Consider the following 14,438-nt stretch of genomic DNA (forward strand, 5'->3'; position numbering starts at 1 on the left):
TGTCTGTCTGTGTCTGTGTGTAGGGGGGGGGTGGGGGAATCACATTCCTGCAAGATGTTCTCGACACTACTACAGCCTCTGTACGCTCCCACACGAGAGGCTGTGCCCCCAGTCCCTGGGATGCTGTGTACACACGCTGATCCCCATTGCTCGCTGTCCTCACTCTGCTTTGTTCTGTGTACTCGCCCCCAGGTTCTGGATGAAGTGGAGAAAAGGAGGGAGATTTCGCCAGCACTGGTCCATCCCTTCATGCGCAGTGTGATGGAGGCTCCATTCCCAGCACCCGGCCGAGTTATCAAAGTCAAGAACTTCCTCCCCGGGTCAGGAAATGAGGTAACAGTCAGTATGTCCACACAGACACCGTCCAGACACAGAGCGGGGAGGGTGGGGGCTGGGGGAGTGGGGAGGGAGAGAGAGTATGGCAGGCTGGGGTTGCAGTGGGGGAAGGGGCGGAAGGGGAAGCTGGGGTTGTGGGGGGGGGAAAGAGGGGCAGGTGGGGGTTGCAGTGGGGGGAAGGGGCAGGTGGGGGGAAGGGGCAGGTGGGGGGGAGGGGCAGGCGGGGGCTGCGGTGGGGGAGGGGTAGGCTGGGGTTGCGGTGGGGGGAGGGGCAGGTGGGGGCTGCAGTGGGGGGGAGGGGCAGGTGGGGGGGGAGGGGGGGGCAGGTGGGGGGAGGGGCAGGCTGGGGTTGCAGTGGGGGGAAGGGGCAGGTGGGGGCTGTGGTGGGGGGGTAGGCGGGGGCTGTGGTGGGGGGGAGGGGCAGGTGGGGGCTGCGGTGGGGGGGGAGGGGTAGGCTGGGGTTACAGTGGGGGGAAGGGGCAGGTGGGGGGGAGGGGCAGGTGGGGGCTGTGGTGGGGGGAGGGGCAGGTGGGGGGGAGGGGCAGGCGGGGCTGGAGTGGGGGGAAGGGGCAGGTGGGGGGGAGGGGCAGGTGGGGGGGAGGGGCAGGTGGGGGGGCGGGGGGAGGGGCAGGTGGGGGCTGAGGCGGGGGGAGGGGCAGGTGGGGAGGCGGGGGGAGGGGCAGGTGGGGGGGCGGGGGGAGGGGCAGGTGGGGGCTGAGGCGGGGGGAGGGGCAGGTGGGGGCTGCGGTGGGGGGAGGGGCAGGCTGGGGTTGCGGTGGGGGCGAGGGGCAGGCTGGGGGCTGCGGTGGGGGGGAGGGTCAGGCTGGGGTTGCGGTGGGGGGAGGGGCAGGCTGGGGTTGCGGTGGGGGGAGGGTCAGGCTGGGGTTACGTTGGGGGGAGGGGCAGGCTGGGGTTGCGGTGGGGGGAGGGGCAGGCTGGGGTTGCGGTGGGGGCGAGGGGCAGGCTGGGGTTGCGGTGGGGGCGAGGGGCAGGCTGGGGGCTGTGGTGGGGGGGAGGGGCAGGCTGGGGTTGCAGTGGGGGGAGGGGCAGGCTGGGGTTGCGGTGGGGGGAGGGGCAGGCTGGGGTTGCGGTGGGGGGAGGGTCAGGCTGGGGTTGCGGTGGGGGCGAGGGGCAGGCTGGGGGCTGTGGTGGGGGGGAGGGGCAGGCTGGGGTTGCGGTGGGGGGAGGGGCAGGTGGGGGCTGCGGTGGGGGGAGGGGCAGGCTGGGGTTGCGGTGGGGGCGAGGTGGGGGCGAGGGGCAGGCTGGGGGCTGTGGTGGGGGGGAGGGTCAGGCTGGGGTTGCGGTGGGGGCGAAGGGCAGGCTGGGGGCTGTGGTGGGGGGGAGGGGCAGGCTGGGGTTGCAGTGGGGGGAGGGGCAGGCGGGGGCTGCAGTGGGGGGAAGGGCTGGCGGGGGGTTGGGGGGCAGTGGATGTTGTGCGAAGATGGAAGGTCTGATGAAAAATTCCTGGGCCAGACTAAGTACAAGTTGTTAGAAGTTGTTATTGATCCAGGGCAAATAAAGGGGAAGCAGTAGATGTAGTCTATTTGGATTTTCAAAAGGAATGCAGTCAGGTGCCACATGATTTGATTTAATTTGATAAAAGGTCAGTATACAAGATAGAGAGTCCGTGGTGTTGGGGTGATGTCTGTTATCATGGATAAAGGATTGACTGACAGAGTTTGGATGAATGAGTCATTTTCAGGATGGCAAACTAACAAATGGAATCCTGCAGGAGCTGCAGCGATTCACGAGTTACATTAATGACTGGGATGATGGGAGTGACTGCATTGGAGCAAAATTTGCTGATGATACAAAGAGAGGCAAGTTTCGAAGAGGATACAAAACCTCTGCATGGGTTAAATGGATGGGTAAAAATTTAGCACATGATGTATAATGTGGGAAAATGTGAACTTGAAACTTGCCCACTTTGCAGAAAGAATAAAAAAGCAATATTTAAATGAAGGGCGATTGCAGAATGTTGTGGTACAGAGGGATCTGTGTGTCCTTGTACATGAATCATTAACATGCAGGTACAGCAAGTGGAATATTGGCCTTTATTACAAAAGTGGATAGAGTGTAAAAGTAGAGAAGTCTTGCCTCAACTGTATGGTGTATTGGTGAGACAACGCCTAGAGTAGTGTGTACATAGAACATAGAACATTACAGCGCAGAACAGGCCCTTCGGCCCACGATGTTGCACCGACCAGTTATAAAAAAAAAAACTGTGACCCTCCAACCTAAACCAATTTCTTTTCGTCCATGAACCTATCTACGGATCTCTTAAACGCCCCCAAACTAGGCGCATTTACTACTGATGCTGGCAGGGCATTCCAATCCCTCACCACCCTCTGGGTAAAGAACCTACCCCTGACATCGGTTCTATAACTACCCCCCCTCAATTTAAAGCCATGCCCCCTCGTGCTGGATTTCTCCATCAGAGGAAAAAGGCTATCACTATCCACCCTATCTAAACCTCTAATCATCTTATATGTTTCAATAAGATCCCCTCTTAGCCGCCGCCTTTCCAGCGAAAACAATCCCAAATCCCTCAGCCTCTCCTCATAGGATCTCCCCTCCATACCAGGCAACATCCTGGTAAACCTCCTCTGCACCCTCTCCAAAGCCTCCACATCCTTCCTGTAATGTGGGGACCAGAACTGCACACAGTACTCCAAGTGCGGCCGCACCAGAGTTGTGTACAGTTGCAACATAACGCTACGACTCCTAAATTCAATCCCCCTACCAATAAACGCCAAGACACCATATGCCTTCTTAACAACCTTATCTACTTGATTCCCAACTTTCAGGGATCTATGCACACATACACCTAGATCCCTCTGCTCCTCCACACTATTCAAAGTCCTCCCGTTAGCCCTATACTCAACACATCTGTTATTCCTACCAAAGTGAATTACCTCACACTTCTCCGCATTAAACTCCATCCGCCACCTCTCGGCCCAACTTTGCAACCTGTCTAAGTCTTCCTGCAAACTACGACACCCTTCCTCACTGTCTACCACACCACCGACTTTGGTGTCATCAGCAAATTTGCTAATCCACCCAACTATACCCTCATCCAGATCATTAATAAATATTACAAACAGCAGTGGCCCCAAAACAGATCCCTGAGGTACACCACTTGTAACCACACTCTATGATGAATATTTACTATCAACCACCACCCTCTGTTTCCTATCGGCTAGCCAATTCCTGATCCAATTTCCTAGATCACCCCCAATCCCATACATCTGCATTTTCTGCAGAAGCCTACCATGGTGAACCTTATCAAACGCCTTACTAAAATCCATATATACCACGTCCACTGCCTTGCCCCCATCCACCTCCTTGGTCACTTTCTCAAAAAACTCAATAAGGTTAGTAAGGCACGACCTACCTGCCACAAAACCATGCTGACTATCACCTATCAATTCATTACTCTCCAAATAACTATAAATCCTATCCCTTATAATTTTTTCCAACATCTTGCCGACAACAGAAGTGAGACTCACCGGTCTATAATTCCCGGGGAAGTCTCTGTTCCCCTTCTTAAACAATGGGACAACATTCGCTAACCTCCAATCTTCTGGTACTATACCAGAGGCCAACGACGACCTGAAGATCAGAGCCAGAGGCTCTGCAATCACTTCTCTTGCCTCCCAGAGAATCCTTGGATAAATCCCATCCGGACCAGGGGATTTATCTATTTTCAGACCCTCCAGAATATCCTGCACATCCTCCTTATCAACTGTAATACTGTCTATTCTACTCCCTTGCAACCCAGTGTCCTCCTCAGCTATATTCATGTCCCCTTGCGTGAACACCGAAGAGAAATATTGGTTCAATGCTTCACCAATCTCCTCCGGTTCCACACATAACTTCCCTCTGCCATCTATAACTGGCCCTAAACTTGCCCTAACCAACCTTCTGTTCTTGACATACCTATAGAACGCCTTAGGATTCTCTTTATCCTATCCGCCAAAGTCTTCTCATGTCCCCTTTTAGCCCTTCTAAGCTCGCTCTTCAACTCCCTCTTAGCCAATCTAAAGCTTTCTAGTGCACTACCCGAGTGCTCACGTCTCATCCGAACATAAGCCTCCTTTTTCTTTTTAACCAACAAAGAAACTTTTTTGGTGCACCACGGTTCCCTAGCCCTACCAATTCCTCCTTGCCTGACAGGGACATACCTATCACAGACTCGCAGTAGCTGCTCCTTGAAAAAACTCCACATGTCGGACGTTCCCAGTCCCTGTAATCTCCTAGTCCAACCTATGTTTCCTAATTCTCTCCTAATAGCCTCATAATTACCCTTCCCCCAGCTAAAACCACTGGCCCGAGGTTCATGCCTATCCCTTTCCATCACTAAGGTGAACGTAACCGAATTGTGGTCACTATCACCAAAATGCACACCAACTTCCAAGTCTAGCACCTGGTCTGGCTCATTTCCCAGCACCAGATCCAATATAGCCTCACCTCTAGTTGGCCTGTCTACATACTGAGTCAAAAAACCTTCCTGCACGCTTTGAACAAAAACTGACCCCTCTAACGAGCTAGAGCTATAACAATTCCAGTCAATATTAGTCAAGTTAAAATCCCCCATAACAATTGCCCTATTACTTTCACTCCTAAGCAGGATTGACTCCGCAATCCTTTCCTCAACCTCTCTAGAACTTTTAGGAGGTCTATAAAAGACTCCCAACAGGGTGACCTCTCCTCTCCTATTTCTAATCTCCGCCCATACTACCTCAACAGATAAGTCCTCATCAAACCTCCTCTCTGACACTGTGATACAATCTCTGACCAATAATGCTACCCCTCCCCCTCTTCTACCTCCTTCCCTACTTCGACTAAAACATTTGAACCCCGGGACCTGCAGCATCCATTCCTGCCCCTGCTCTATCCATGTCTCTGAAATAGCCACAACATCGAAGTCCCAGGTACTGATCCACGCTGCAAGTTCACCCACTTTATTGCGAATACTCCTGGCATTGAAGTATACACATTTCAAACCCTGCTCCACCCCACCTCTGCAATGCCGTGCATTGCAGTCCCCATCCATGCATCCCTCACTTTCAGCCCCACTACTCAGGATCCCTCCCCCCCCCCGAATCAGTTTAAACCTCCTTGCATGGCCTTAGCAAATTTACCCCCCAGGATATTGGTCCCCTTCTGATTAAGGTGTAGACCATCCTTCTCATAGAGGTCACACCTTCCCCAGTACGAGCCCCAATTGCTTAAGTACCTGAACCCCTCCCTCCTGCACCATCCCCTCAGCCATGAATTCAAACCTTCCCTCTCCCTATTCCTCTCTAAACTATCCCGTGGTACAGGCAAGAGTCCAGAGATAACCACTCTGTCAGTCTTGGCCTTTAGTTTCCACCCCAACTCCATAAATCCCTGCCTAATATCCCCTTCCCCTATCCTCCCTATGTCGTGTGTCCCCACATGTACAATAACTTGTGGTTTATCTCCCTCCCCCCTAAGAGTCCTGAATACCCTGTCAGACACATCCCGGACCCCAGCCCCTGGTAGGCAACACACCAACCCTGAGTCCCTACCTTTAGTTCCGACCCTCCTATCTGTCCCCTTAATTGTGGAGTCCCCAATCACAAGGCCCAGTCTTTTACAGCCCCTAACCACCTGAGCTTTCTCACTCGGCTCACCCCCAGAGATCTGCTCTCTATGCTCAGTTGATTCCTCCTCAACTGTAGCCTCCAGCACCGAAAACCTATTATGGAGGGGAACCGCCCCAGGGGATTGTCTTCCCGATTGCTTCTTACCCCTCCTCCTGGCATTGACCCAAGCCTCATTTCTAGGAGTTACTATTTCTCTATAACTCCTATCAACTTCCACCTCCGCCTCCCGAATTATGCGGAGTTCCTCTACCTCCCCTTCCAGCTCCTTTACACGCTCCTCCAGAAGCTGCAATCTAATGCACTTCTTACAACTAAAATCTCCTGAAACACTACTGGATTTCCTCACCACATACATCCCACAGGAGATGCAGCATACTGCCTGAACTGCCATCCCTGAAGCCATTACCAGCAAGAAAAAAAGAAAACAAAAAAAAAAAACTTCCCCACACTTCCCCAACTGTCACTCTCCACTGCAGCCCGAGCAGCACTCCCTCACTGAGACACCAACTGTCACACTCTACTGCAGCCCGAGCAACACTCCCTCACTGAGACACCAACTGTCACTCTCTACTGCAGCCCGAGCAGCACTCCCTCACTGAGACACCAACTGTCACTCTCTACTGCAGCCCGAGCAGCACTCCCTCACTGAGACACCAACTGTCACACTCTACTGCAGCCCGAGCAACACTCCCTCACTGAGACACCAACTGTCACACTCTACTGCAGCCCGAGCAGCACTCCCTCACTGAGACACCAACTGTCACACTCTACTGCAGCCCGAGCAACACTCCCTCACTGAGACACCAACTGTCACTCTCTACTGCAGCCCGAGCAGCACTCCCTCACTGAGACACCAACTGTCACACTCTACTGCAGCCCGAGCAACACTCCCTCACTGAGACACCAACTGTCACACTCTACTGCAGCCCGAGCAGCACTCCCTCACTGAGACACCAACTGTCACACTCTACTGCAGCCCGAGCAGCACTCCCTCACTGAGACACCAACTGTCACTCTCCACTGCAGCCCGAGCAGCACTCCCTCACTGAGACACCAACTGTCACTCTCTACTGCAGCCCGAGCAGCACTCCCTCACTGAGACACCAACTGTCACACTCTACTGCAGCCCGAGCAGCACTCCCACACTGAGACACCAACTGTCACTCTCCACTGCAGCCCGAGCAGCACTCCCTCACTGAGACACCAACTGTCACACTCTACTGCAGCCCGAGCAGCACTCCCTCACTGAGACACCAACTGTCACACTCTACTGCAGCCCGAGCAGCACTCCCTCACTGAGACACCAACTGTCACACTCTACTGCAGCCCGAGCAGCACTCCCTCACTGAGACACCAACTGTCACACTCTACTGCAGCCCGAGCAGCACTCCCTCACTGAGACACCAACTGTCACTCTCCACTGCAGCCCGAGCAGCACTCCCTCACTGAGACACCAACTGTCACACTCTACTGCAGCCCGAGCAGCACTCCCTCACTGAGACACCAACTGTCACACTCTACTGCAGCCCGAGCAGCACTCCCACAGTGAGACACCAACTGTCACACTCTACTGCAGCCCGAGCAGCACTCCCTCACTGAGACACCAACTGTCACACTCTACTGCAGCCCGAGCAACACTCCCTCACTGAGACACCAACTGTCACACTCTACTGCAGCCCGAGCAACACTCCCTCAGTGAGACACCAACTGTCACACTCTACTGCAGCCCGAGCAACACTCCCTCACTGAGACACCAACTGTCACACTCTACTGCAGCCCGAGCAACACTCCCTCACTGAGACACCAACTGTCACACTCTACTGCAGCCCGAGCAACACTCCCTCACTGAGACACCAACTGTCACACTCTACTGCAGCCCGAGCAACACTCCCTCACTGAGACACCAACTGTCACACTCTACTGCAGCCCGAGCAGCACTCCCTCACTGAGACACCAACTGTCACACTCTACTGCAGCCCGAGCAGCACTCCCTCACTGTACAGTTTTGGTTTCCTTAAAGAGGGATATACTTGCGATTGGAAGCAGTTCAGAGAAGGTTCACTGATTCTTGGGGTGAAGGGGTTGTCTCATGAGAAAGGTTGGCCCTATACTTAGAGTTTAGAAGAACGAGAGGTTATCTTATCGAATCTTGTAAAGTTCTGACAGGACTCGACAGGGTGGATGCTGAGGAGATGTTTCCCCTCGTGGGGGAATCTAGAACTCGGTCATATATTAAAAATAATAAATTTGAGTCTTAGATGGGGGGGGAATTCTTCTCAGATAGTTTAGTGTTTGGAATTCTCTCCCGCAGAGAGCAGTGGAGGCTGGGTCATTGAATTAAGGTTGAGTGAGACAGATTTGTGATCAGTAAGGGAGTCTGGGGTTATTGGGGACAGGTCAGAAAGTGAACTGAAGACCACAATCAGATCAATCATGATCTTATTGACTTGCAGTGCAGGTTTGCTGGGCCAAATGGCCTATTCCTGCTCATATTTCTTATGATCCTATCTATTCAGAGTTAGCCATTTATTAAGAGTTCAGGGCGGCCAATGGTTTTTCATGTAACCATTACAGGTCAGGAACATAATTTACATGCTTTCCTCCGGGAAAAGTGATTGGGCTGTTTTTGTTTTGGTAATTTCTGAGTATTGGTTGTGACAGCCATTGGCTGACTTATTCCTCAGGGCAATGTCTTGACCAATCAGGATCAAGCTGCCTAGTTTTAAATTTCAAACAATGTTTGGCAGTTAACTAGCAGTCAGCAGCAACTGATGCATTCTCCATGGCAATGCTTCTACCAGTCAGAGTTCACTTGCCAAGCAAGAGGCACTCTTCTCATACAGTGCAAATTGTTGTTTTTCCCTCGTATTGGTATTCGCGAAGTGTCACACTGTTCACTGGGGGGAGTTAAATTTAAGGAATTCTCTTGGATTACTTTGTTCCCGATTAAACTCTCCGAGCCCATCAATGGCAACTACACATATTTGAAGATGGAGAGAGAAAGACTCGGGAATTCTTGGGGCCACCGTTCCCCATGCTTTCCCGTGGCTAAGACCATTCCTGGCTGCTCTGGCCTGGCCTGTGACCATGTTCCTCCAGCTCTCCCCACCACCCCCTTTTAATTCCAGGTTTTTATTCCGAAAGCCAGTAATTCCATTGCGGTGCTGAGGGAGTGCGGCACCATCAGCGGAGCTGTGTTTCAGATAAGATGTCAAGCTGAAGCCGTGGTGTGTCCCCTCAAGTGGACACTGGGGTGGCACTGTGGTTAGCACTGCTGCCTCACAGCGCCAGGGACTCGGGTTCAATTCCCAGCTTGGGTCACTGTCTGTGTGGAGTCTGCACGTTCTCCCTGTGTCTGCGTGGGTTTCCTCCGAGTGCTCCGGTTTCCTCCCACAGTCCGAAAGATGTGTTGGTTCGGTGCATTGGCCATGCTGAATTCTCCCTCAGTGTACCCGAACAGGTGTTGGAGTGTAGCAACTAGGGGATTTTCACAGTAACTTCATTGCAGTGTTAATGTAAGACTACTTGTGACACTAATAAAAAAAAATATAATGTTGCACAGCATTATTCCGCAGCAAAAGTGTTTTCACTGTCAATATTTATCCCTCCGTCAACATCACCTAAAGCCGATTATCTGGGCATTGTCACATTATGGGAGCTTGGTGCGCACAGAATGACCGCCATGTTTCCCTTCATTACAACAGTCACTAGGCTGCAAAGCAATTAATTGGCTCTGAAGAACTTTGGAACATCCAGAGGCGCTATAAAAATGCAAGTCTATTTTTCCTCGGAGGGTCAGATGGGGACGTTGTGCTCAGGTTGTACCTCGGGCCCTGGTCACACCTCGTGGCCGAGATACAAGCTGAACCCTGGGAGCTGCACGGGGAGAAAGAGCCAAGAAACTGCTGCCCAGGATCTGAGGGACGGGTCACGAGGAATGATCGACAACTTTGATTTATCCGAGAGTGGCCGGGATAGATCCATGTTTGAACAGAAAAATTTAATCCTGAGTTTCTAATTCAAGTTAAATCCCAGGTATGGGGCTACGACAGACGGGTATAACTAGGAAAAGGCCTGGTAAATAGTGGCCTGAGGTGGTGAAGTGGGAACAAAGACTCGGAACTCCTCTAATGGGCAGTTAGATGTTGTTACAGAGGGCCATGTATCTCTGTGTAAGGATTATTGTTCACAGAATCCCTGCAGTACAGTAGGAGGCCATTCGGCCCATCGAGTCTGCACCGACCACAATCCCACCCAGGCCCTATTCCCCGTAACCTCACATATTTACCCTAGCTAGTCCCCCTGACACTAGGGTCAATTTAGCACGGCCAATCCACCTAACCTGCACGTCTTTGGAGTGTGGGGGGAAACCGGAGCACCCGGAGGAAACCCACGCAGACACTGGGAGAAGGTGCAGACTCTGCACCCACAGTGACCCAAGCTGGGAATTGAACCCGGGCCCCTGGTGCTGTGAGGCAGCAGTGCTAACCACTGTGCCACCGTGCTGCCCCCAGTGTTGTAACACTGGTGTACACCATGGACGGTGAGTTACTACTCTTTACTGCTAATTACTCCGACATTGACACAGAGCCACTCTCCCTCAGGTGATTGAACTGTGCAGACCCACAGACTCGAGACTGGAACATGTTGATTTTGAATGTCTCTTTGGCTGTCTGAATGTCCGGCATGTGATCCACGTGTTTGCCTCGTTACTGCTGGAGCGCAGAGTGATTTTCATCGCAGACAAGCTCAGGTAAGGAGGTGAAATCAACACTGTGTGTGTATTGTGTGATTCTAATAGTGTCTGCACAAACTAAAGGCTATCGGTATGAGCCACTCACTAATAAACCCAATAAGGAAATTTAGGAGAAACGTGTTCACTCAGAGAGTGGTGGGATTACAGAACTCGCAATCACTGGGAAGAATTGAAACAAAATAGCAATACATTCAAGAGGAAGCCAGATAAACACAAGGGGGAGAATGGAATAAAGTATATGGTGATGGAATTAAATGGATTGTAGGAGGAAGAGAGATGATAGAAAAGCCAGTATCATGCAGTTAGTGGCCGGTTTCTATGCTGCAATTTCCATCTAATCCTGTATTGGATTTGTGTAGATACTGTATATAGCATTGTGTTGGCATCATATTTACAGCCAATACCACATCAGACCATGCAGTAATAACCTTGTGCCGCTGCCCTGCTGTGAGGCCACATCTGGAGTATTGTGTGCGGTTCTGGTGTCCTTATCTGAGGAAGGATGTCCTTGCTATAAGAGGGAGTACAGCAAAGGTTTACCAGACTGATTCCTGGGATGGCAGGATACGAGGAGAGACTAAGTCAGTTAGGATTATAGTCACTGGAGCTTAGAACAGCAAGAGGGGATCTATAGAAACTTATAAAATTCTAACAGGGTTAGAGGGGGCAGATTCCAAAAGAATATTCCCAATGGTGGGAGAGTCCAGAACTAGGGGTCATAGTTTGAGGATAAGGGGGTAAACCTTTTAGAACTGAGGTGAGGAGAAATTTCTTCACCCAGAGGGTGGTGCATGTATGGAATTCACTGCCACAGAAAGTAGTTGAGGCTAAAACGTGTCTGATTTCAAGAAGAAAGTAGATATAGCTCTTGGGGCTAAAGGGATCAAGGGAGATGGGAGGAAGGGGAGATCGGGATATTGAATTCAATGATCAGCCATAATCAAAATTAATGGCGGAGCAGGCTCGAAGGGAAATGGCCTACTCCAGCTTCTAGTTTCTATGTTTCTATTCCTTAACTTCCTTATCAAATTTTGTTCCCCATATTTATTTATTTATTTCCTGGGGCCCGTGTGTCTGAGATCCTCAGTAACCAGTCTTAGCCTCTACCCTGTTGCACTAACCTCACTAACCAGCTTTATGTTTGAGTATTAACTTGCCTGCTAAGATGCTGGTCATGTCTCTAAATTTCCAGTGATCTATTGAATCCCAACAGTGCAGAAGGAGTCCATTTAGCCCATTGAGTCTGACGGAGCACCTTACCCAGGCCCACCCCATGCCCTATCCACACAACCCATTTACTTCACTAATCCCCCTAACCTACACATCTTGGGACATTAAGGGGCAATTTAGCATGGCCAATCCACCTAACCTGCACATCTTTGGACTGTGGAAGGAAACCCAAGCATGTCTAATTAACCCACAATCCAGCATTAACACTCCCTCTGGTGAATTCATTCTCTAACTTGCTGTGAGCAGTGTGTCACAACACACTCCCAAGCCAGGGGAAGATATCCGTTATATATTAATGCTCCTGTAATGAGCATGTGATGCTGTGAGCCCCTTTTCTGTTCCATTTTCCCCACTGTTTCTCTGGGTCTCTCTGAATTTGAGTCAGATTAACTGTAATCAGTGATGGGTGACTTTGTCTGACTCTTGTGTTGCAGCACCCTGTCTAAATGTGGACATGCAGCTGTGGCCATGCTGTACCCATTCACCTGGCAGCACACGTACATCCCCGTGCTTCCGGCTGTCATGATCGATATCGTTTGTTCTCCCACTCCTTTCCTTATCGGAATTCATTCCAACTCGGTGGATCTGTTGAACGACCTGCCCATTGAAGAGGTGAGACCTTTGCAAACCAGCGCGCGGTTAAATCCTGGAAATGTAAACAGACCAAAGAGAAACCGGAATCTAATTTTACTCCCAGGGTCAATAATTGTCAACAAAACGGTCATGTTCGCTGTCCAGAGAGGGGATCAAAGACAACAAGTGTGCAGCGAGTCAGTGAAGGGGTCTCCGAGGGTGGGGATATTATGCGGTTAGTCAGTGAGGGGGGGTCTCTGAGGGTCGGATATTATCCAGTCAGTCTGTGAGGGGTCTCTGAGGGTGGGGATATTATCTAGTCAGTCTGTGTGTGGGTCCCTGGGGGTCCAGATATTATCTAGTCAGTCTGAGTGTGTCTTCCTAAGGGCAATGAGAGGGATGTTTTGTCTTTGTTGATCTTCAAGTTTGATGGAAAGTTCCCCTCGATGTCTGATGACTGATGTTTGGTGCCGAACGCAGTCGCTGTGCACTTGCTTTGGAATTAGTTTACCCTCTGCCTCTCCCAGCAACCCCCCAGTAAGTGGCCTTGATGCTGAGATCTTAGTAAATCCCTCCTTTCCATCTCTGTTTATCAGGGAGAGCTGAGCTGTACTCAGTGAGCTAACTGACACAAAGCTGTGGCTTCGACTCCCAGTCCATTGACTTGAGAACAAAACCTAGGCTGACAATGCACTGAGGGAGTGCTGCACTGAGGGAGTGCTGCACTGAGGGAGTGCTGCACTGAGGGAGTGCTGCACTGAGGGAGTGCTGCACTGAGGGAGTGCTGCACTGAGGGAGTGCTGCACTGAGGGAGTGCTGCACTGAGGGAGTGCTGCACTGAGGGAGTGCTGCACTGAGGGAGTGCTGCACTGAGGGAGTGCTGCACTGAGGGAGTGCTGCACTGAGGGAGTGCTGCACTGAGGGAGTGCTGCACTGAGGGAGTGCTGCACTGAGGGAGTGCTGCACTGAGGGAGTGCTGCACTGAGGGAGTGCTGCACTGAGGGAGTGCTGCACTGAGGGAGTGCTGCACTGAGGGAGTGCTGCACTGTCAGAGATGCCACCCCCTTGGGCAATGTGAAGCTGAGGCCAGGCAGCGACCTCTGATGGATCTGAAAGATCCCACTGCACTATATTGAAGGATCGCGGAGTTATTCCTGGCCAATATGTTTTCCTGATACCAACAATCTCAAAAAAACAATGATCTGGTCTCTGTCACATTGCTGTTTGTGGGATCCTGCTGCGTTTGCGACATTACAACAGTGAGTACATTTCTAAAGTTCTTCATTAGCTGGAAGGTGCTTTGGAATGTTTGAAGATGGTGGAAGGCACCAGAGAAATGTAAATTCTTTAAATTCACTTTCGATGGAAGTTGATCAGTAGATATTAACAGTTTAATGTGCAGTCCAGGAGGTCCCTGCATCGAGTTTGCTCCATGCCAGTGGAGAGTAGGTGGCCCTGGAAGAGTCGAGCTCCCAGGCTGACAAGTGTTTGTCTATTTTCCAGGTGTTGGTGGTTGATCTCTGTGCAGACAGGTTCTTGCGACAGGTGAGTGCACTGTGAAAACGAGGCTGTATCTCGAAATCTCCCTGGTAACGGGCACGGCTAATTGATAATGTATCTTATCACTGAGTCAACATCCTGGAACTCCCTCCCTCGTGGCACGGTGAGTGTATTTACACCACATGGACTTCAATGGTTCAAGAAGGAAACTCACCACCACCTTCATGAGGGTCACGAGGCATGGGCAATAAATGCTGGCAGTGCAAGCAATGCCCACTTCCTGAAACTCAACACATAGTTTCAAAAGAGCCTCATCTCCTTCAGCTAGAATTGATTGTATTTGTGTTCAGTGCTGCGTCATGTGTGAAGGCTGAAACCTCAGTGTTGTTAAAGTTGTCTTGTTGGAAAGA

At 51.4% G+C, this 14,438-nt stretch overlaps 1 protein-coding gene across 1 annotated transcript; it reads left to right on the top strand.

The window, feature by feature from the left end:
• Positions 1 to 192: 192 nt before the first annotated feature.
• On the top strand, positions 193 to 14,073 carry LOC144491209 (DENN domain-containing protein 2C-like; the record flags this gene model as incomplete). Its single annotated transcript, XM_078208887.1, has 4 exons — positions 193 to 333; positions 10,574 to 10,722; positions 12,390 to 12,567; positions 14,032 to 14,073. Coding segments are annotated over 4 exons (510 nt in total), but the record flags the coding sequence as incomplete, so codon positions are not given.
• Positions 14,074 to 14,438: the final 365 nt, after the last annotated feature.

Source organism: Mustelus asterias, unplaced genomic scaffold (assembly GCF_964213995.1).
Source record: "Mustelus asterias unplaced genomic scaffold, sMusAst1.hap1.1 HAP1_SCAFFOLD_4722, whole genome shotgun sequence".
In the NCBI taxonomy this organism is placed as follows: domain Eukaryota; kingdom Metazoa; phylum Chordata; class Chondrichthyes; order Carcharhiniformes; family Triakidae; genus Mustelus; species Mustelus asterias.